Here is a 17,523-nt window from a genome sequence, read left to right as displayed (position 1 = left end):
GATGTCAGTGGTAGAAACTAGGGGGACACTTCAGGAAGGGGAAGTAAAAAGCTGAGTGCCCCCAAAGCCAGTGGAGTGTTTTTCCCAGGTGCAGGGAAGGACATAAATGTAGCTGAAATACAGCCAAAAATGGATGAGTAGGTGGCTGGACCTCGAACCAATGTATTTGCATGCACCTGAGTAAATTTGATAGAGAAATCAATGAGAAGCAATATACAACTCCCCAAAAGCGGTCAACTTTATTTGCTTTGAAATTGAAAATGCAGAAGCATGTCCCTGAAATGTTATAATACCCCTGTATTTTTGCCCCATGTCCCTAGTTTTCAGAGGGTTGCTGTAGTTCATCCGAAGAGTATTAGGGTTCCTGAGTGGGGAGAAGGTGAGAGAGATTATCGATATGTATGACTGATAGGTCTGAAGTATTAATACGTCTTGTTTTAATCTTGAATAGCATGTCAGCAGGCCTCGGGGAGTTAAATTCTCACGGGAGACGCTTGTTGGGAATGGGCAGTATTTGTGTGAGACTGTAACCACGTCTGTGTTGGGTGGGTGGCCTCTCTAGACTCATTGAATAGATTTGGGTGTGCAAATCCTCTCACCAAAGAAATGGGCCAGAGAAGCAAGAGTCTTCTGCAACCCAGGGAAGCTAAAAGGATATGGGGCTTATAGGGTGGGTCCCAAACACAGCCGTCTTGGGAGAGTCCAGCAGGGGAGCTTATCGGGTGATGCACCGCTAATTAGTTTGCCGTTTCGGCTGGATAGAAAAGAATGGATCCAGAAAGCATCCCAAGTGGAAGCACTTGATAGGGCTTGGCTTTACAGAGGCAAACCCCCTCGCATAAAACGATACTTAAAAATACTTAACATTCGACATAAAACATGTAATAACGCTCATCATATGCACATATCATCTCCCCCGCCCCCAGCAAAATTGAGGCTCTCCATCACATAATAAATCAGCAAACTTTTTTAAAAAGTACATCTTAATATAAATAGTTTATTCAGTGCATGGGTGTGTATACAACAAATAATATAACAACTCTTGCACAAGGCAGAAACCTGCTTGCACAGAACGATGTCAGTTTTGGAGCACAGAATCCAACGATGATTAACGCACAAAATCTTACACGTCATGCAACTCTAGGCCCATATTCCAACTTTCTCCCATGCAACAGATACGATGACCTAAATGGAAACCTAACTAAATTTTTTAAACGATTTTTTTTTTTTCCCTTCCCAATAGCATGTATAAGTATACGTTGTTTAGGGGTAACCGATCCTAACGCTTCCTCCTACACAATATTCACGTGCCCATTACAGTGAAAGAAGGACTTTTACAAATAAGACGTTTCTCGTAAAAAAATTAAGTCACCTTAATTCCACAGTTTCTGTCTTTAGAAAAGAAGCCACGACAATAGTTTAACATGACACACAAAATGGAATTAAGAGAAAGCTACATTGGGGGATAGTCTTCTCCCTGTGTGTTATCTTCCACTGACTCGGGTTAATAAAACAATTCAATTCCTACAGACTGGGGTCAGCACAAGAACTTGACCAGAATACTACAAATCTATAAAAATTTTATATTTCGTTGTGTTTAAAATCACAAGAACACTGTTTGCTTGAGGCTGAGACACCGACTCTCAGTTCCAACCCTGAATCGATTATGTTTTGAAAGATACAGCTTTAAAGACCCATTGGAGTTCAGAACGCAGAAAGTTGCACTATTCCAAATTAAAGGACACATTTTTTTTTTTATCAAGCCTTAGATATAAAACGGTAAGCCAAGAAAACAACAGAGTTTACATTATTTGTGTTTGCCCCTATAAAACATATAAGCATTAAAATTTCCTTTGAAGAGCAAAAGTGGTCTTTTTTTTTTTTTTTTTTTCTTAGTTGGAAAGCAAATTCTTATCAGCAGTGAATGCTGCAAAATGTTTAGTTTAGTTTTCCACAAAGCATAGAGAGAGAAAGAGAGAGAGAGAAAGAGAGAGCTGGACAATTCTTCTCCGAGAGTTATTCCGCAGGTATGTTTTGCTGGCTATTCAAGTGCCTCATGATATGCACAAGCATCTTCTACATTATTGGGATATATCCTTTGACAACCAGAAGATCTAATGGCTGATAAAACAAGTGATCTATGCAAGTTCGGTGGCTTGTCCTGACGACTGAACTTTTGGATGAAAGACTGCTAGTAAGAATTCAACTGCATCCCGAGGTAAGTTTCCTTTGACAGAGCACTTGGCTTGCCTGAACCTGGCTACGTCGATTCGTTCTGGCTCATGGATTTACCCCCGTTTAACACTCCCGAAACACTTCTGCTTTTTGTCGGGGTCCCGCTCCCAGATCTTGAAAACTCTGTGAGATCGTGGAGAGAAGGCTCTTTGTACATGGCCACTGAAAAGCAGAAAGAGAAAGCAGCACATCAGCACAGTTGACATACAATTTGTGCCAGGGTGTATGGAAGTCTATAGCTCCAAATGGCATCTAGAAAGTAATAAACAACACAGGTTTTGTAACAGAAATGCATGCATTACCTGGATACATGTGCTCGAGAGGTTCTTTTTCCATTTGCCAACACTTGACTGACTTATGCAAAGAGAATTTCAAAGGTTCACAGTAAGATTTTAGAGATGGGAACAACTGATGCACCAGCTAAAATACATGTTGAACTACTGAAGTTCAAGAGACTCAGTGGCCTTGACCCTCCGCTTCTGTAAATCAGCAGAGCCCTGCTGACTTCAGTGAGAGCCTGCTGATCTGGTCCTCCATTTGCACAAATGGTCTAGACAAGCAAATGAGAAAATGGACCTTTAACTTTCCTATTTCCCCCATTTACATGCACAACCAGGCTTAGTTTTCTGAGGTGCAATGGGTACACTTATTGCACCCTGGTTTTTTGAGGTGCAATGGCACTTCTTGAACCTTGGCTTTTTGAGGCACAATGGGTGCACTTATTGCACCTTGGTTTTCTGAGGTGCAATGGGTGCATTTATTGCACCTTGGTTTTTTTGAGATGCAATGGGTGCACTTATTGCACCTTGTTTTTTTGAGGCGCAGTGGGTACACTTTTTGCACCTTGGTTTTTGAGGTGCAGTGGGTGCACTTATTGCACCTTGGTTTTATGGGCTGCACTTATTGCATCTTGGTTTTCTGAGGCGCAATAGGTGCATTTATTGCACCTTGGGTTTTTGAGGCACAATGGGTGCATTTATTGCACCTTGGTTTTCTGGGATGCACTTATTGCACCTTGGTTTTCTGAGGTGCAATGGGTGCACTTATTGCACCTTGTTTTTTTGAGGTGCAATGGGTACACTTATTGCACCTTGGTTTTTGAGGTGCAATGGGTGCACTTAGTGCACATTGGTTTTTTGAGGTGCAGTGGGTGCACTTATTGCATCTTGGTTTTCTGAGGTGCAATGGGTACACTTATTGCACCTTGGTTTTTGAGGTGCAATGGGTGCACTTAGTGCACATTGGTTTTTTGAGTGCAGTGGGTGCACTTATTGCATCTTGGTTTTCTGAGGTGCAATGGGTGCACTTATTGCACCTTGGTTTTTTGAGGCACTATGGGCGCAACGGGTGAAAACCTGGTTTTAAATACAGGCTGCAAAGTTAGTGTAAAAATGGCATATACATCCATCTGGTAATGCTTCTTGGAGATCTCCTCTGTTTTCCAATAAGTTACTTACCTTAACAGGTCACTTAAGTAAACCTAGCTTCTCTGCAAAGCATCTTCTGTCTCCCCCCATACATTGTGTATAGTATTCAACAGCAGTAGAGAGAGAATGTTAACCAATGCACACAAGCCAAAATCAGCCCTCTTCCTAAGCTCCATGAAACAAAACAATTAATGCAATTCACAGATTTACTGGTCATCAGTGGGCCAGCGGTTAGGACTTTCCAGGTGAAATCTTCATTAAATGTAATGGCCGCACTGGGTGGTATAGGCACGAGAGTTAACATATAGCTGGAGGCACAAAGTGAATCACACAGCAGAGGAAGCAGTCAAAGCTACCCCACCCCAGACCTGATTACATTAATGGTTGGATAAGTGATGCCATATTCCCTTTACGCAAATGGTTCAACCCTTAAAACAGATACTTGTGGCAATTCAATATTTTTGGTGCAATAAAATATTAGCTCATGGAAGCTGAGAGAAAAGGAAAAAACGTTACCTTTTAATGGTTTGGGAAGAAAGTGCGCGGCGGGTTTGTTTTTCTTCACGTGGTTTCCTTTCATGATTTCGCCTTCTTTGTTAAGACCCAGGTACCAACCCCTGCCAGACTGTTGCTGTCTGTAGATCATTGAAGAGTATGTCACATAGTAGTTTTCAAATACTGATTCTTTGAACTTGCATTCGGGGGTAAAATGTTCCTGTAAGAGAGTCGCACATCAGTATCTGTGGTGCTGAAACGCACATCTGTTCATGCAAGATCACTCGATCCTCAACAGTTAAAGGACATATCTGACAACCCTTGGGGCTCCAATTAGGGAACAGTAGCCCTAGAAACCTTAACAAGAGTAAGCTCATTTGCAACCTGTGAAATGGCACGGGGAGCAAAATCTTGGGAAACAATGAGTAAGCTTTCAATGAAGAATTCTTGACCCGACTGGCTTGATAAAGCAGGGTATTTGCCGAGAAGCTCGGCAGCCTCCGTCCATAACAGCGATCGATGAAAACCCTGCTTAAACCCATGTAGGTAGCCAGGAGTCCCCCAGCACCACACAACCAGCATAAGTACCTACTGTTCAGCTTCAGTTAGTGCCTAGGGATGCTGCTACCCTGGCTGAGCCCACGCCCAGAGAGGCCCCATCCTCTAGGATTGCCAATGTGTACCGACAGCAGGGAGTTCAGCCCTTGCAGCCTTTTCTGGCTGAAAACATGGCTGGAAGATACGGTTAGAGCCCAGGAAGTGGGGAGCAGGGCTTGCGGGCACTCCTTGGCCCACATCTCCCCCAACCTATAGGCTGAGCTGGGCTGAGCTGAGCCTATTGACCTTAGGTAGCAAGCAATGCAAGACAGACAGGGCTGGAAGGAGAGCAAACAAGCCCAAATATGAGGCTGCAGCTCAGGTTGCAGGACATCCCTGGGGAAATGCAGGGAATCACAAGCCTTGGTCTCTCTGAATTCGGCAGCTAAGCCACTGCATGCGCAGTTGTCCCATTTCAAGTAGCGGGAGCTCACGCATCGGACATGTTCATCTCAAAGTGTGTGTGGGGCAATGCTGAGTGTCACCATGGCCAAGTCCCCTGGGAAGATCTCACCCCAAGCTGCTAAAAAAGAAAGGCCCATTAAAACTTCCAAGCCAGGGCACGGAGAGTAGAGGGTCTCTGACCAACCACCTGCTGGGCAGGTAGTTTAGGGTAGCTCCCTCTTTGAGTCTCAGTTATTTACATGCAACCTTTTATTAGCACTTGCCTATTACAGGCTGGCTCTCCTTGAAGCTTGGCCTAGCTAGAAGAGACCCAGTCTCCAACACCAAGCCCTTGCAAGGTGCCATCAGCCAAAGAGGGAGCCTTACCTTCATTTACAATGGCCTGACTCTATCGGACATCAGGGCTAAAACACAAGGCAGGCACCTTGGTTGTAATATTGCCTCTCAGCATATGCTTGGGCTGGAGTCAATGAGCCGGCAGCATTTTGGCCCAGAACAAGAAACAAGTTCAGCTACTAACTCACCGTGGAGGTGCTAAAACTACAGGTCCTTCAGCGTTGGTCTACAGATGCCTGAGGGTCTGCAGCCGTGCAGGCCCAGGGGCATCTCGGCCATGCCACAGTCATGCAGCTCTACAGAAGCCCCCCCACCCATCTTTTAAAACCTGGGGGACAAGGAGGCAGGTGTGGCAACAGCAGTGCCACCCTTTTCTCCAATAGCTCAGTTGCTCAAGGGCTTGCCCAGGACCTGGGCAATTCGGTTGCACATCAGAAAGAGGCATCAGATGGGCACGCCGGGCTCTTCCCTTCCTTATGAACATCCTAATCACAAGGACATTGACACATCTTTGCGCCTGCTGAAAGAATCGTTCGTTAGTCGAAGCAAAGCGGAGCTGCTGCACTGTCCGGGGGCATGAACGCCCACCCCAAATAGCTTATTCACCGGGCTGCTCTTTGGGCTGCCATGCATTTGACTTCCCAGGAATTGCACACAGGCCCCTCACACTTTTGAGGGTACCCACCAGGGAGCTCTAGGAGGTTTCGTTAGATGTAGCGTGAACTTTTTCATGTTAAAAAAAGAAACAAAAACCAGATTTGACCAAAAAAACCCACTTCCTCTAGCGTAACAGCGAGGGGTTTACAAAGGACCCATTGCTGCGATGTTGCTCTATGGTAGTCGTGGCTATGGTAAAATGCCAGCCTAGTCTTCATAAAGATCTTCGGTTTAATTGCACTTGTCATCCTTGTACATGAAGTGCCAGGGGCTGCAGGGGAGTCGTTCATGTGCATGAAGTGAGCTCGTGGCGTGTCAGGTCTATAGTATCACAAGAAATAAATTGTGACAGTAATTTGGGGGATTTTTTTTTTTTTAAATAATCACAGGAAACTAGAGGTTGCGCTTCAATGAGTCATCAGCTTGAAATGGCTGGAGCCAGTGCCTCAAATCATCCTTTCGGAGGAAGAGGCAGTATTTTAACAGTGCTTTTGCCCTGCTGTCTCCACGTAGGAGACAGAAAAAGAATACGAACCCCGCTCTGACTTGGAAGTGCTTCAACAAAAGATATACAGCAAGCCATCTCCTCCTTTTTCCTTCATGTTAATCAGTGACTATTTAATTCATTGATAACTCACTTCGCTCTCAGAAAAGGAGAGGCACTGTATTTTAGAAGATTTCTAAACACCCCCCCCCCACACACACACACAATTACTTTGTCCATAGTTAGCTCTGTTGATAAGGAAAATGTAACGTCTAGCATCCAATTAAGAACGGTCCAGCAGCACACGACACCGCGCCACCAGCTGATGACAGCGTATGGACAGTAATTTGCAGCTCAAGGGCTGGCTGCGTTCAGGACCAGAGGTTCAGATCAGGAGCGAAACCACAGCAGCGTTTACATTGTGCGTCTCCCTCTTAAAAAGCCGAGCGACTCCAGAGCGAGCAGCTCCCATGGAGCGGCTGCATTTGGCAGCCTCGGGAGAGCAGGGGCCTTCCTAATCCAGTGCTTGCTGTCAAAGGCCGGCTACTCTCCTGCTACAACAGGAGGATGAAAGGGGGAGAGGAGTGGAAACAGAAACGCTGTGACAATGGTCTTCATCCCCGATGCTCCTTTGCTTTCTTGTTCACGATAACAAGCCGGACTGGGACAAGTGAGAGCGACCCTGCAGCAGGATCATGCCGGCCAGCTGCTCAACAAGGCGCATGGGTCTGATCTCGCACTCCCTCGGCAATTCCCTCTGCTCATGCAGAAGCTCTTTTTACCTGCCCCTTCCCTAGATACAATGCCAATGAACGCGGCTGCGATGCTGAACACGAACGGCGGCACATGCCATTAAAAGAGGAGCTCTCCTGAGCTGTACCTGCAAGCTGTCCCCCCCACTCCCCCTTTCTCTCCTCTCTCTTTCTTTGTAACCTTGAAATAAGCCCAATTTCAGCGGCGGCAGCAGCAACGCCGAGCGGTTTCCTGACTGCAGCCTGTCTGCAAGCAGCACTGTTGATCATTACCCTCAGCTGAATAGCACACATCCATCCTCCTTGTTTAGCCCACACAAGGATGGGGCCAGGAGGTGAGGAAAGCCTTTATTATGAATGGTACCAGCAGTGCCGCCTGTGTTTTACTGCTGCTGCCCTGGGCATGAGATCTAGAACAGCAGGGCCATCACCCTCAGTGATTAAAAGTAACAAAAAAACCCGGGTATTAATGGGGTGGGGGTGCAGGGCTGGTGCCCTACTGCAACTACATACATAAGCATATCCTTCACTTTTAAGAACATGACCTCCTAGAGGAATAGCTGGCTGCGCCCATGCTTAGCAAGTTCAACCGACAGTGCATTAGCTACTGCATATGTGTGCTACATTATTTTAGCTAATACCTATTTTTTATTTGTATTGGAGTGAAGAAATGCATGGTCAAGCCATTAAGCACTCCGCCTGAAGTCCTTGCTTAAGTCTGGGCTCGGAGCGGGTTGGGGCACCCATGCTTTCCCTCCTGGATTTCAGAGCAAGAGCTAAAGTGTCTCAGCACAAAGCAGTCACAGCGCAGGGGTGAGAGGAGCATACGAAGCTCGTGCCTCTGCTGCTTTTGACAGCCCGGGCTAGCCACTGCGGCGGTAGCCAGGGAACTAAATAGGTGTTGGAGGACTAGGTGGCCAAGCTACGCGGTCTGTGCGGTGGTCCAAAGCACGCGCAGGAATGGACTGGGGGTGCTCGTCACACAGCAGAGATGGCCTTGCTCCCTGTCAGCAAAGGCAGCCAAGGAAGGAGTGCTTAGGCAGCCCTTTCCATCATACGAGGAGAGCATCGAGCACCGGCTGCTGCTAATAAACACTGCAACCGAGGTCTGACATATGGGATGTGTTCGCCTGCATCAGGCTCTTCCTAAGGGCAAACTATTCATGAGTCAAAGTACTTTGGGGTGTGTGTGTGTGTACACACACACACGCCACATAGAACCAGCCTGTGCACTTTAAAAGAAATGCCCATGCACACATGCACACACTTTTCTCTCTCCCTCCCTCCCTCTCTCATTTTAAGTGTGTGTGTGTGTGTGTGTGTGTGTGTGTGTGTGTGTGTATCTATATCTCCATATATCTATCCATATATCTATATATCTACATATATATAGAGAGAGATATTTCTCTCTCTATGGAGAGATATTTCTCTCTCTCTCTATATATGTAGATATATAGATATATGGATAGATATATGGAGATATAGATATCTCTCTCTCTCTCTCTATATATATAGATATAGATGCACACACACATACATATATATACATATATGGATATATAGATACACACACAAAATAAGATGGGGAGAGGGAGGGAGAGAGAGAGAAAAGTGTATGCATGTGTGCATGCACATGCATGTGCGTGCGCGCGCGCGCACACACACACACACACACACACACACACACACACACACACACACACACACACACACACCACTCTGGTTTAAGGGAGTATTAACCTTGATGGTTTCAGTCACTGGCAACCAGAGAAACACCACAGGAGAGAGCTGTATTTAAAGGCTGCAAAGTGAGCCGGCTGTTTTGGGCCCAGAGCAGGGACAAGCTGCACGGGGCCACCTCCCCTGATGGCTGCCATACAGGTCCGCCGCACCACCCAAAGATGTTCTTCTGTCCACAGACAGAATAATAGAAATCATAGAAAGGAAGGGCTGGAAGGACCTTGAAAGATTGAGCCCAACCCCCCTGCTCTGGGCAGGAATACTGCTGAGCTCAGAGACTCCCACGGTTGGGCACTGCACCCCTCCTCGGGAAGTCTTTTCCAGATTCTGGTCCCCTTACCATAAAGCAGTTCTTTCCTACATCCAACCTGAAATCATCCTCTAACAGTTTATGGCCATTGCTCCTTGTCCTCCCTTGGCGTGCCCTAGTGAATGGTTTTTCTCCCAGCTCTCAATATTCACCCCTTATATACTTATAGCCAGCCACCAAGTCCCCCCTCAGCTTTCTCTTGCCCAGGTTGAACAATCCCAGATCCCTTAGTCTTTCCTCATAAGGTCTGTCCTCCAGGCCCGTCTCTGGACCAGGTGTACAGCAGCGGCACTGAGAAGGACACAGTTAGAGCCGAGGTGACGGAAGTAAACTGCGAAGCGTGCAGCAGAGGCTGTGGACACCTGGCATGCGAGTACGGCGGTGTTTAGCCCAGGTTTTACACAAGAGGAACGAGTGGAGACAGCTAGCTCTCCCAAGCGAGCACGCTGCCTAGCCTCTAGACAGTAGGGGGGTGGTTTGCACTGGTTTAGGAGCCTGGACATGCTGCTGGTACACAGGTGTAAACTTATTCTCAGCTATTTTGAGGTGTAGCTTCAGCCCAGGATGGAGTGACTCACACCATCACCCAGCTATACACTACAGGTTAAATCCAATTTCTCTTTTGTGGCATCTGTGCAGCATGTAGCCAGGCTTGCTCTATGCTTCATAGCAGAGCCTGCCTAGGATGTTGTACTCAGGCTCCAGGGAAGATTTAGATGCATGTATATCTTTTTACACAGGTCCCCAAACTTTAGTGAGAGCCCCCCACCCCCAACCAGGAACTATTTATTGGAAAAAAAATAGATATGCACCTGCTTAGTAGCCCAGGATACAAATAGTAGTGCTCCCTGGAAGGGATTCACACCTTTTTTTCAATCTCCATCATGACCACCATGAGTGAGCTAACTCCCAAGCTATGGTCAAACCACTCTCCAGTCCCTTCTCTTGAAGCAGGAGCCACGAACACTAGGATAAAAGCTATGTAGGACTCAGAAGAGAAGAACTAACCTGAGGGAGTGTATGAACTGAGCTAGACAGAAGTTATGCCAGTGCTATATCTGCCCATTTTATCCCATGACTAGTAAATGCAGAAAAAGCCAGGAGGGACTAGAATCCAGGCCCTGCAGTTTTCTTGGTGTGTGTATAAGACCAACACGGCTACAACCTAAACCCCTAAGAGATTCAACTGCACTTCAATTGATTAACGTGTCTCCTGGCAAACCGTGCATTCCCATCCTGGTTGCCCGTTGGACCAGCTTCAAAAAGAGGGCTGGAGACAACATGATAGATAGAGCACCAGGCTAAGAAATAGAAAATAGAGGTTCAAATCTCCACTGCGTGAAGACAAGTCAAGGGAAGCTGGAAGCTAGTTCTTCCTTTGGCTAGTTGTGCTAAATTAGTTTTTCTCCTCCTCCCCATCTCTAAAATACAAGCAGCCAAAGTGCCCAACTTGCAGTTATGTAGCTGTCTACGTGTCATTTCTGCATGCAGAGGTGACACAGGATTTGGGCCCAGCTGGCTGCTCATTTTTACTCCAGATTAAACACGTCGTGGGCTGCACAGAGTGCAGTGGGAAATGATAAGCCCATCTCCACCTCCTCACATGACCTATATTAAGTCAGCTGTCCTTGCGGTTAGAGCCCTGGAGGCCTCCTGATCTATAGCATACGTCTGATAGACACCAACGTCCACACCCCCTGTTCAGGTGAGTAATCCTATTGCAGATTTTAAGCCTTGTGTAACAGATTTCAATAAGCACGCGTATAGAGGATATTACCGAGACTCCATTTTCTCCTTATTTCGCTTTTCTGGGCTGAAGACTACAATTGAATGATCATATTAGCATTTTTAAAGGAAGTGCACAGTGTATTCACGGTAGCATTGAATGACAGGGAAAGGTTATTTGTGGATTTGAGCAAATCCTCTGGTTGCCCTAAAAGTTCTGGTCATGACACAGACGCCACACATGCAAAAGTATTTTGGAGTTGTTCCCCACCACCCTGCAACCAAAAAGCAAAAATAGCTTTAAGCAAATTGGAGCTATCACAGTTGCAACACAGCCAGGCTTAAGTAAGCAAGAAGATGAAGTGTCAAGAACTTCTACTTGGGTTTGATCTCAAATAAGCAGAAATGCAGAGATGTTCTTGCATGAAAAGAACTACATCTGCATTAGCTACCTGGAAAATAAAGAGGAATTTGGATATGATGATATGGTGGAAAGTTGGCACTAGCATAACGTTGTCATGACCACATTTTCCAAGCAGCTAACTAACCACATCATCTAGGGTGTGAAAAATCATACCCAATTAACTACAGAAACATAATGATCTTTTCTTTATACAGAAGGATGTAACAGCAAGGGCCCAGTAATTCAGGATCTATCACGGGTGAAAGCCAGCACGCCAATTCAGTGCTGGAATTCCTTGTTTCTCTTGTTTCTAACCCTGGCATCACCTGAGCTGGCAGCCCCTCAACCAGTCCCTAATCTGACCTGCAGGAACCATCCTGATCCTTGCAGTGGGCTAGCAAGCAAAGCACGACACCACATGCCATGGGTATTTAGCTTACAGCTAACCTTAGGACATAGGTACTTTTCTGTGAGCACCATCAACACAGGTGTCCACCAAATAAATTCAAATATAGAAGATGAATCCATCACAATTTAATGAATGCACGATTGGCACCTATGGATGAAATATGGCCTGTGACTGCATGGTAGTCCTTGGAGCATATGGTAAGACTGGCCAGAAACTGGCTTTGGAAGGACCTAACAACAGCACCCCAAACCAGAAAAATGTCTTAATTAAAGAAAAGGTATAGACTCACAGAAAATGAGGGTGGGAAGGGACCTCAGGAGGTCAGCTAGTCCCATCCCCTGCTCAAAGCAGAACCCTTCCCAACTAGATCATCCCAGCCAAGGCTTTGTCTACCTGGGTCTAGGAAACCTCCAAGGATGGAGACTGCACCACCGTTATGGGTCACCTGTTCCAGTGCTTTACTAACTTCCAAGTGAGCAAGTTTTTCCTAATATCCAACCTAAACTTCCCTTGCTGCAACGTGAGCCCATTGCTCCTTGTCCTGTCATCTGCCACCACTGAGAGCAGTGTCACTCCATCCTCTTTTGAACCGCCCTTCAGGGAGTTGAAGGTAGCTTGAAATGCTGGGTGCGGAGTTGCAGGCAATGGACAATGTCTTAGCATCCTTCTGAGATTCATCCTTTATCCCTCCCTTCTTCCACCCCTCTTTTTTTTTTTTTTTTTTTAAAGAAAAAGCCAGACTTTTGATCTGTGCAGTTTCTTTTCCAGGTCTTTTTCAGACCATTGCTGGAGACTGGATTCCATTCTGTAATCACGAATTTTTGAAGGAACCCCTTCAAGGCTCCGGTTTAGTGATTTTTTTTTTCTGTGCCAACAGCTCTGCCTTTCATTACCCGAGATCGATTTTTTTTTTTCTTCATCCTGGCATGTGGAGTTGCAGAGCATAGCCTTCAGATCACCACCCCGCTGCGTGTGGCAATAGCAACAGCACAAGATGTGAAGACTTGAGCTTCCAAGTCATCAAAAATCACCGCGCCTGGATCATCAGTGTGAAAAGCCGGTGCGAAGAGCCAATGCAATGCAATGTGGAGCCAATGCAGCCCCGTGCGCACCATCAATGGATGCACCGCCCTCTTTGAAAGAATTTGTTTCAGGTGCTGACAATGTTCGGCCCGTCTCAGAGCTCGGGTCCGGTCCTGCAAAGGTTTGTGAGTTTTGCTTAAATTTACCTTCTGCGCACAAGCCTATAATTTCCATGGGTGCTGCTCCCAGCACATAAAGTACGCGAGTAAATCATTACAGTTTGGGGCGCTCATTCGGAAATCCAGCTAGTGTTACAGTACTGAGTGCCGAACCACAGCAAATCTTCCCATTCAGAAATAATGCTGTGCTGTTGATAAATCCAGTAGAGCCGGTGCACGTCTTTTAGGTGACGCTAAAGCGCAGCAGACTAATTCTACTGCGCATTAGCATGGCTTGCACTGTGACGCGCTAATGCGCAGTAGAATTAGTCCACTGCATTTCTAGCATGCCGTGTAGACACGCCCACTGCGACTTCCATAGGAGTCAGAGGTTAGGCCTATTCTGAGCAGAGTCCCATGCTTAAAATACAGCATGCAGTCCTAGGCGTCCTCATTTTGGGACAGAGTTGGGAGATGTCTACTTCACTATTTGATTGCAACATGTGTAGATGTATGTGAGGTAGCTTTAATTTAGCAACTTTAGGTACTGCTAGCAATTCTAGTTGCGGCAGCACATGCTTCAGCTTGGGGTCCACAAACCTGCCTGAGACTCTAGGTATGAGTTTCACTGTTGCCACCTCTCAGTTGTCATAGGTATGTACCCTGAGAGACTGCGACTGGAAAAGGTGGCATTGGGAGGCAACCAAAATGTTGCAGGGTATCTATTATGAGTCAATGCCAGTGGTATCTAGTGTCAGTTGGTCATTAAAAATAGGGAGAAACATAATGCCGTGCTGAGATCCACGCACCAAAAAGAACAGGTTAGGAATAGCGAACCAGAGATGTGCAACAATCTGGACTATTTCATATACTTGCTAATTCATAACCAACCAGAGTTTGGCGCGGAAGCAATTTTGGCAGGGTTTCTTAGCAAAGTCATTTCTAGCTTGTTCAGAGCAGAGACGGTCTTTTATTTGCATAATAAGATTCCGGTAATATTGGGATATGCAGGAAACTGCAAAGGATGCAATAAACCCGAGCATTATAAATCCATTCAAATAGCATATGGAAAAAGTTGGGGGAAGGAGAAAAATGGTCTCACGGTAGCTAACTAAATACTTGTGCTCCAGAAGTGAGATTTAAGGTTTGGGGAAGGAATAAGAGTGAGTTTGAAGGCCATTGTAAATATTTCCCTATCAATACTCCTTCGCATATCAAATCGAATATATATGCACAAAAGAAGAAGAAATCAAATTTAAAAAAAAAAAAAATCAAAGGCTGACCTGAATCTGAAAACATCTTAGTCATAAAGAGATCTGCAGAGCAACCAGACTCCTGTGCTTTTTTTCTCTCGCTAGTCTTTCTGTTGATTTTCTTGTGAAAATTTGGACACAGCATTTCAACCCACACCTGTGAAATGGGTATATTCCATTCTAAAGAGCGTCACAAGATTTGGCTTGTAAAAAAAAAAAATGCTGTGAGATTTTATCTGTGTTAAAAAGGATGCAGGATCACATTATCCTTGTCCCACCGTCTTTGCTGACGTGTCACCTCCAAGCGTGTTGATCCGCCAGTGCAAACCCCGATTGAAAATTGAACTAGCATGTAGTACCTGTGGAAATAGCATGTATCATCTATGGAAAATAACGCTCCTCTGATTACTGCAGAGATTAATCCTGTTGCAAGGAGGTTTTCAATGCGATTCATGTGTTTTGCAGCATACCCGAGAGACCGTCTCACGGCTGTTACACCTCAGTCCCTTTCCTAATCCAGCTGGCAAAGTCACCATCGATATAATTTACCCCGCATGAACAGGAAAGGGAGGACGTTTGGGTTGCCCCCTTTTCTCCTGTTCCAATATTAGTGATCTGGCAGTGGTACAATTAAAATGTGCAGCCCTACATTTCTTGGATGAGACAGAGTGGGGAGACTTTACAACTTCCTGAATTATCAAGCCCTTTATAAATATTGTAACACGCTCCCTTACACTCACGTCCGTCCTTTTTGATTTTGGTGGCTTAAGGGCATCAAGGTTTCCAGTCTTATTTCAAAATTCGAGAGAAAATCTAATATCCTTATAAGATGAAAGGAAGAATCTCGTTTCTAAAGCTCTGCCTGTTTTGTAAAGCACAGGGGAGATTCATTAATCAACTAATGCCTGCAGTTCTGGAGTCATTTGTCTCGTGTAAACAATAAAAAAAAGAAGCATTACTCTTTAAGGTGGTCCAAAGGATGCAGCGGAAAGGGGTGGTATAACCGTGACCAAAGGAAATATAGAGTAGGCGCGATAAAGGGGAAAAAAGTATTTGCAAAATGATACATGCTTTGCAAAGAATCAGAAGGGGGTTATATCTTAAGTAATGTTTAGCAGACGTAACTATAGATATTCCTATTAACCTGAGCAATTCACTGCTGCTGGATGTTGCAGAGGCTGACAGTTCAGTCAGGCTCCAAAAAGGATTATGTAGGATAGCTCCTTCAGTGGACATTAGCATGATCGCAGGGCTACCATCTCCAAACTAGGACTCTTTAGGCCTCTGGATGTTGGAAACTTTAATAGAAGAGGGCAGGGGATAAATCGGTCTGGACAGGCCAGTCATGGATAAGATCCCCCCAGCATCCACCCCGTGCCTTTGTGAGAGGCAGGAGGGGGCCAGACGGACCTGTGGTCTGGGCTTCTCTTATCTTCTTATTGACACTGAGCCCGCGGTAGGGTGAAATCTCAACTTCACTGAAGTAGCATATCTCCGCTCTCCTCAACCTGATCAGGATCTCTCACAGGCTGCCCAGTTCTCGGGGCAACGAGCTCTACAGGGGATTTTTTTTCATGGGACAAAACAGTATTCCCTTTTCTCCGGGGTTACTTTGCTGCCTTCTTAATTTCAACATGTGCTCCTTTCTTTTCTGTCTTATGAGAGACTGCTCTGTTTGCCTCTCTTCTTATTCATGTCCTGTCTCAACTAAGGAGCCCTAATCTGTTTTTTAAATCTTCCCTTGCAAAAGGCTCTTGATGGCTCTGATCATTTTCCTTACCTTTCACAGAAGCTTTTCCAGTTTTTTCAACATCCTGTCGAGCCAAAGACAATATTTAAGGAGCAGAAATACTGTCGACTGTTTTTGAATGCAGTTATCATATGTTCAGTGTCATTCTCCCTCTTTGTTTTTGGTGTTGACACATACTGATACATAACCACTCTTTCTTTGGCTATTTCACCACAAGGCCATAAACTCATTAAAAAGTGTATATGTATTAAGTTGTGTGTCTAATAAATATAGTGCAGTCTTTATGGGATTTCTGATCTGCTGAAGTGTCATTTTGTTGTCCCACATCCAAGAGATTTACACCAAAGGGAAGAAGAAAAAATTCAAAGGTAAATTATTGACTCTTTTTGGATCTTGAATGGAAAGCCCAGAGAATGCTAAGCAACCTACTTTATAATGTGAGCATTACTACATGCATACAGGCATACATCCATCCTTGCATGCATCCATCTATCTATCTGTGGTAGGAGACTTATCTATCTATCTATCTATCTATCGTAGATAGGTCTCCTACTATAGATAGATAGATAGATAGAAGACCTCTCTCTCTCTCTCTCTCTCTCTCTCTCCTACCAGGAGTTACAATTGTATTATAAGCAACTTCAGTATCTTATCCCACAATTTTTTTGCAGCACTTCTGATCTTCCATTAAAACTGGGGAAGGCAAATTAGTTGGAACGGTCGTGTTCAAACATATGACCAAACTCTTCTCCTAGTTAAATGCATGTTGACAGTAACTGGGGTGTCTTCACCACCCTGGTTGACCGGGGTGCTAGACATTTGGTCTTTCATGGTCAATTAAGCACCCTTTTCTACCCGTCTTTTTCGAGAAGCTACAGTACTATGTTGGCAAACCAAATGTAGCTTTGTTCGCGTGAAATGGCTTGAATGAGCTTAGCATCTCTTCTCGTGCAGAGGTCTGAATTCATCTGCAATTGATGTTGGGGAGGGAAACGTGTAGTGGAAATTGTCATTGTTACTGTCTGGCAGGGCAGTGCATAGGCTGGGAGGCATGTTGAGAAATACTCCTCGCAACCTGCCTCCGCCTTCCTTTCTTTCCGTCCTTCATTTAGCATTGTTTTTTCTTTAAATTTAGATCTACAGCTGCTCCCGCGTGGAAAAGCTGCCAAGTCCAATGCTCCCCCATGCAGCAACAGAAAGCGTTCTGCAAGGCACAGACACGTGCCAGGCTCCGCCGAGGCTGGGATGGCGTGGGCCAACACTGGCTGCTGCGTGGAGCTGCCCAGCAGCATCAGGAGCCCGGGAGGACATGCAAGTCAGGCAAGTCAATACAAGAGCAGAGGAGCCACGCTCCTGTTTACCCT

The 17,523-nt window shown here is 45.5% G+C and overlaps 1 protein-coding gene across 6 annotated transcripts in view; it reads right to left on the bottom strand.

Moving 5' to 3' along the window:
- Positions 1-977: 977 nt before the first annotated feature.
- FGF13 (fibroblast growth factor 13) overlaps positions 978-17,523 on the bottom strand; it is a 424,661-nt gene continuing 408,115 nt past the window's right edge. For all 6 annotated transcript variants that reach the window (XM_006031056.3, XM_006031054.3, XM_025212732.1 and 3 more), the window contains 2 exons: positions 4,179-4,377; positions 978-2,397 (listed from right to left, as the gene is read on the bottom strand). In XM_006031056.3, the coding sequence (XP_006031118.1) occupies positions 2,261-2,397; positions 4,179-4,377 (336 nt within the window). In that variant the 3' untranslated portion in view covers positions 978-2,260. The remainder of the gene's footprint in view (positions 2,398-4,178; positions 4,378-17,523) is intronic.

This window comes from Alligator sinensis, unplaced genomic scaffold (assembly GCF_000455745.1).
Source record: "Alligator sinensis unplaced genomic scaffold, ASM45574v1 scaffold1584_1, whole genome shotgun sequence".
In the NCBI taxonomy this organism is placed as follows: Eukaryota; Metazoa; Chordata; order Crocodylia; family Alligatoridae; genus Alligator; species Alligator sinensis.
This window is presented reverse-complemented; position numbering and strand designations above follow the sequence as displayed.